Source organism: Chiloscyllium punctatum, chromosome 16, assembly GCF_047496795.1.
Source record: "Chiloscyllium punctatum isolate Juve2018m chromosome 16, sChiPun1.3, whole genome shotgun sequence".
NCBI lineage: Eukaryota > Metazoa > Chordata > Chondrichthyes > Orectolobiformes > Hemiscylliidae > Chiloscyllium > Chiloscyllium punctatum.
In genome coordinates this window covers 3,404,350-3,410,349 of record NC_092754.1, presented here as the reverse complement: position 1 = coordinate 3,410,349, position 6,000 = coordinate 3,404,350, and the positions used below count along the sequence as shown (strand labels likewise).

The 6,000-nt window shown below is 43.0% G+C and overlaps 1 protein-coding gene across 3 annotated transcripts in view; it reads left to right on the top strand.

Annotated features, from left to right (window-relative positions):
* Nucleotides 1-4: 4 nt before the first annotated feature.
* LOC140486904 (uncharacterized) overlaps nucleotides 5-6,000 on the top strand; it is a 58,207-nt gene continuing 52,211 nt past the window's right edge. For all 3 annotated transcript variants that reach the window (XM_072586008.1, XM_072586007.1, XM_072586006.1), the window contains exons 1-3: nucleotides 5-645; nucleotides 767-863; nucleotides 3,215-3,392. In XM_072586008.1, the coding sequence (XP_072442109.1) occupies nucleotides 398-645; nucleotides 767-863; nucleotides 3,215-3,392 (523 nt within the window). In that variant the 5' untranslated portion in view covers nucleotides 5-397. The remainder of the gene's footprint in view (nucleotides 646-766; nucleotides 864-3,214; nucleotides 3,393-6,000) is intronic.

The following is a 6,000-nucleotide window of genomic DNA, read 5'->3' as shown; positions in this document are numbered from 1 at the left end:
CGCTTTCTGTTTTTGGATCTGCTTTGCTTTGCTTTATTTGAAGGAAAATCTAAAATCCGAAATCTATGGCATCACTGAGGGTTAATTATAACTTGGTGTGATCCCGCAGATGGGCGAAATGGAATCGGTTTACTAGTGGTGTTTAAAATTCACACCCGCTCCAGTTTGTGGGAACAATGGGCTGATCGGAAGTGTGTCCCTGCTATCTGTTACAGTCTGGCCTCTGGTCTGGAAAAGTGCAATGCAACAATCCTGCATTGCTATAGGACCTACTCACACTGGATTAATGGTCAGGAAATGTCAGTTCAAAATCATTGTTTTAAAACGAAACCGTGGAATTAGAAGCCAGCATCAGCAATACTGACCATATCCCCAACTGGTCACAGCTGTCCTGACCATGCCTAGGGCTGTGGGAGCGACTCGCCCAGAGGCACTCTCTGCTCGCCTTGCCAATGGAACGGGGAGTTCAAATAATGAGAAACGGACATCGAACTTTAATTGCCTCTCGCTTGAAGTTTTGAGGTCGCTATTGAACATACATGAGCAGACGAGAATTGACGATCAGCCTTTGGTTTCATGTGTACCCATTAAAGACTCTCCTTGGATAAGGGACACTTCATTCTGCCTAAACATCTTTTGTGAATCGTAAATGTATCATATCTACACATCAGACGCGCTGCAGAGCAAAAACTTTCGGGGGGGTTATCAGGACAATGCTTTTTGCTGTTTGTTAACTCACGGTTTTGTGCATTTTTTGTCATTAAAGGGACAGCATGGAGTCCAATTGCAATGACGATAGTGAGACCCCATCGCCAAACTTAACGCCACGGCATAAAGAGCTTGTACCCACACCGTGTGGTCCAGTAAGTCTGACAATATTTGTGGCGATTGTAATCCTCAGTAGTGATGGTATTATGAACATGTTCAGTTGACGCAATGAGCAGCTGAGAGTTTATTATCTCAGCCTCATTGAGGCTCCAATAACTATTGCAGTTCTTGTTCTTTTTCTTTTAACCAGGAGACAGATATGGAGTAAGATAGGGAGAATTACAAACATATCTTCATACATAGGTTATACTCAGATGAGGAATCTTAGTTCAAATTCAATGGTTGCATTGATGTTCATTACCAATTTGTAAAATTTCTTTTGGATCTCCAACACCTTCCCATTATTTTTGATTCTGAGTTCCTGTCACATTGAGTCCTAGAGTCAGACATGACTGAAAGAGACACTTTGGTCCAAACAGTCCGTGCTGATCATAATCAAATAGTCCCACCTGCCTGCATCTAGCCCATATTCCCCTAACCCTTTCCTATCCATGTACTTATCCAAATGTCTTTTAAATGTTGTAGTTGTACCCAGAACCACCACTCCCTCAGGATGTTCATTCCACAAACCAACCACCCTCAGTGTAAAAAATTGCACCTCATATATTTTTAAAATCTTTCGTCTCTCACCTTACAAATATGCTCCCTAGTCTTGAAATCCCCCATCCTAGGGAAAAGACAAGTACAATTAACTTTATCTGTACCCTCATAAGTTGTATTAGTTTTGATCATTTCATTCATAAACAGATACCTTGAAGAAGATAATTTATTTTCTGCATCTTCTGTTTAGGATTACACCCTGGCCAGGACAGTAAATGTGACTGATGGGCCATTAGCTTATTCTTACACACACTATACCTGAGTGAATGAAGTGCTTCATTATTTGTTGATTCAGAAATGCAAGAAGAACGTTCTTATTTATTCAATGTGATCAGTTGACTTTCTATCAAGCCTGCTGTAAAGTTTCATACACCGACTGGAAGTGATTTGTTAGCAGCCCAAAATATTTCACAGTAGCATTTTTTTCATGAATAAGGGTTTGGAAACAAAGCAGAAATTGCTGGAAAAGCTCAGCAGATCTGGCAGCATCTGTGAGGAGAACCTTCTGGGTTCTGAAGAACGGTCACGGGACCCGGAAGGTTAACCCAGATTTCTCCTCACAGATACTGCCAGACCTGCTGAGCTTTTCCAGCAATTTCTGCTTTTGTTTCTGATTTACAGTGAATGCAGTGCTTTCAATTTTTATTAAGTATTTGGAGATTGTTTTGTCTGAAAATATGTTACAGTGAAGGAGTGACATGGTGTAATGTCACTGGACTTATAATCCCAGGCTAATGTCCTGGGAAACATGGATTTGAATCTCACAAAACAAAAAAAATGAAAGAACTGTGGATGCTGGAAATCAGAAAATGAAACAGAAATTGCTGGAAAAATTCACCAGGTCTGGAAGCATCTGTGGAGAGAAAGCAGAGTTAACATTTCAGGTCCATTGATCCTTCTTCACAACCAGACTTCAGAACTTCAAAGTCTGGGTCCAAGTGAAATCTGAATTAAAGCCTCATTAAATCAAGAAAGGGGACTGACAGGATCCTGAGAATTGTTTACCTCACACTGGGGAATGTACCTCACAGGGGAGGGGGCACAGCCTCAGGATAAGCAGCTGATTATTTAGGACTGAGCTGAGGGGTGATTTCTCCACTCAGAAAGTTCTAGATGCTCCATCATTGAGAGTATGTAAGGTTGGGATGGACAGGTTTTTCAATTCTCAGGTACACTTTTTTAAATAAACCCCCCTACAATGTGGAAACAGGCCCTTTGGCCCAACAAGTCCATACCAACCCTCGGATGAGTAACCCCCCCCTCAGACCAATTCCCCTTCCCTGTTAGCCTACATTTATGCCTGACTAATGCACCTAACCTACACATTCCTGAACACTATGGGCAATTCACCTAACCTGCACATCTTTAGATTGTGGGAGGAGACCAGAGCACCCAGAGGAAACCCATGCAGACATGGGGAGACTGTGCAAACTCCATACAGACAGTCACCTGAGGCTGGAATCGAACCCGGGTCCCTAGAGTTGTAAGGTAGCAGTGCTAACCACTGAGCCACTATGGCACCAGTAGTGGACCAAAGAGTGAAGTTAACACCAAGATGAACCGTGGTCGTACCAAGTAGCAGAGCATGTTTGATCTGTTATCTTCTCCTGCTGATATTTCTTATGTGGAACCGTTGCTATATCTACAGTATCAAATTCTTCCTAATTGTAAAGACCTTCATTAAACTGTGAATTTCCAAACAAAGCATATAATGCCTGTTCAAAAATAACCTTCCAATGTGCATGAAATAGAGAAAGAAAAGGATCTTTTCCCTCTCTCTTCACAGATGAAACAATTTTCGGAATTATCTTGTTGCGAGAAGGTATTTCTTGCTGCAGCAATCACCTCTCTCATTGCCATGTTTGTTGTGACAATCCAAAGTATTGTAATTCAGGTGAAAGATGGCAGTAAAGATCCAACCCAGGAAGACTTCACCATCTCATTGATACAGCTCTTTGGAATAGGTAAGACCTATTCAGTTACTTGACTGTGAATGTGTAAAGATGCATTGCCAACTTAAAGCAGCAGACCAGAAACTAATAAAAGCAAAATCCTGAAATAAAAATAAAAGTACTGGAGAAACTCTGAGCTCTGGCAGCATCTGGGGGCGAGAAACAGAGTTAACACAATAGACAGCTCTTCAGAATAATAATAATTGCGAGTCATATTAATGTACAAATATTTGTTGTTTGTGTATGAAATTCCACTGACTGCTTATTTTAAAGCAGTTGTTATTTAACGGGTTAAAAATGGGTTTGAATGGCAACTTTACTGGCAGCGAACTCTCGCGTTTGTGCATTTTATTGAACCAATCATGCATGATGATTTTTGCTCAAGTTTTTTGTGGTGAAGGTCAGTTAGCATTGGGCAGGTCAGTCAGCCAGCCTGTGGTGGAGGTCAGGCAGTATGCAGGAGAGGCAGCGGGAAGTGCACATTGCAGGTGGTGGCAAAGCTTATGGCTGCAATTGTGAACCTAATGGAGCTTCTCCCCTTTCACAACCAGTGTCTCAGTGCTGCAGGAAAGCTCAGACCATGATCATGACAACCGTCTATACTCAGGCTCAGTTGTTTTTGATCAGCGCTGACTCAATGCACCAATGGGTGTTTTGCTGTGCTGTATATCTCTAATGACAGATTGTTGCCATTGTGGCTCTGGATCCCAGACTTCAAAGGGATGTGTGAGGCCACACAGCAGTTCAACAAACTCTTTTCCAACAAGTTTACAAGAATTTGGTGAGCATAAGAACTTGGAGCAGGAGGAGGCCATTCAGCCCCTCAAGCCTGCTCCGCCATTTAATACCATCATGGCTGATCTCACTTCAGCCTCAACTGTTCACTCCCCATACCCATTGCCAGTTAAAAATCTGTCTCTTTCCTCTTGAAATTTATTCAATGTCCCAGTATCCACCACCCTCTGGGGGGAGGGAATTCTACAGATTCATGACCCTTTGAGAGAAGTAATTCCTTCTCATCTCTGTTTTAAATCTGCTGTCCCTTATCATAATCCTATGACTTCTCATTCTAGATATGAGGAAACATCCACTCTACATCTACTCTTTCAATCCCTTTAGCATCTTATAAACCTTAATTAGATCTTGTCTCATTCTTCTAAACTCCAGAGCATATAGACTTAAACTGCTCAATCTCTCCTCATAAACCAAGCCTTTCATCTCTTGAATTAATCTTGTGAACCTTTCCTGAGCAGTAGTTTCATCCTTTCTCAGTGAGGGGACCAAAATATGCAACACACCAGATGCAAGCTCACTAATGCCTCATACAGTTGGAGAAACACTTTCCTGCTTTTATACTCTAGGCGATATGGTGACACAGTGGTTAGCACTGCTGCCTCACAGCGCCAGAGACCCGGGTTCAAGTCCCACCTCAGGCGACTCTCTGTGTGGAGTTTGCACATTCTCCCTGTGTCTGCGTGGATTTCCTCCGGGTGCTTTGGTTTCCTCCCACAATCCAAAAATATGCAGGTTAGGTGAATTGGCTGTGCTAAATTGCCCGTAGTGTAAGGTGTAGGGGAATGGGTCTCGGTGGGTTGCGCTTCAGCAGGTCGGTGTGGACTTGTTGGGCTGAAGGGCCTGTTTCCACACTGTAAGTAATCTAATCTAAATCTAAATGCCAAAATTCCATTCATCCTCCTGATTACCCGCCATACATGCAGACTAGCTTTCTGTGACTCATGCACAAAACACTCAAATCTTTCAGCACTGAGGTATTTTGAAATTTCTAATGACTCCATAAGCACTAACATGCTGTCTTGTCTCAATATTCACTCTCCCACCACTGCCACTTGCCAGTAACATTCTGCTGGTGTCCCTTGTGAGATAGTGCAGTCTGAAGCTCGGCTCTCAAAGCCCAGGTCTCTTTGAAGGCATCCTGTAAGACCTTCTACTAGCTTCCCCTTGAATGTCAGTAGCAACCCTGCACCACTCAGCTAGCACTGTGTAGCAGCACCACAACAAGTAAAGGCAGGCACCATGGGAATACACAAGGGTGAACAGTTCACCGTGGTTTGGAAAACTTGATATTTTATTGGATAAAGATGCTTTGTGAAATTCTTTTACTTATGTTTGTTATTACTGGGTGACAGCCAAGAAGATGTGGTGATAATCCATTTGAGATGGACTTGAGAATGGGGAATGGTGAGTCTAGTCTCTGACCCACCCATCTGGTTACTAGGGAAATGCAGAAAAGCACCCCTTGTCTCCTCCTTCTCCTGGAGTAAGGGCAGCACCTTCCGTATAGAGTGGCTGTGGATGATAAATAGATCACCATAGCTTTAGAGACCTGGCAAACTATTACAAAAACAGATAGTACTGGAGAAACTCAGCAGGTCTGGCCAGCTGCACTTTCTGTTTTTATGTTAGACCTCAGGCATCTGCAGTAAGCTGTTTTTATTTCAGTGGAATGTTGCTTGGTGAGGCTGATTGCTCACAATGGCTCTCACCGAGGGCCCCTCTCTCCTGAAGTAAGAGGATAGCAGAATGGGACATATAGAGAGGGATAGCTTCTGCTCCCAGCTGCCAGTCTCTGGGTATGGCTGACTGGCGTGGAATAAATGTC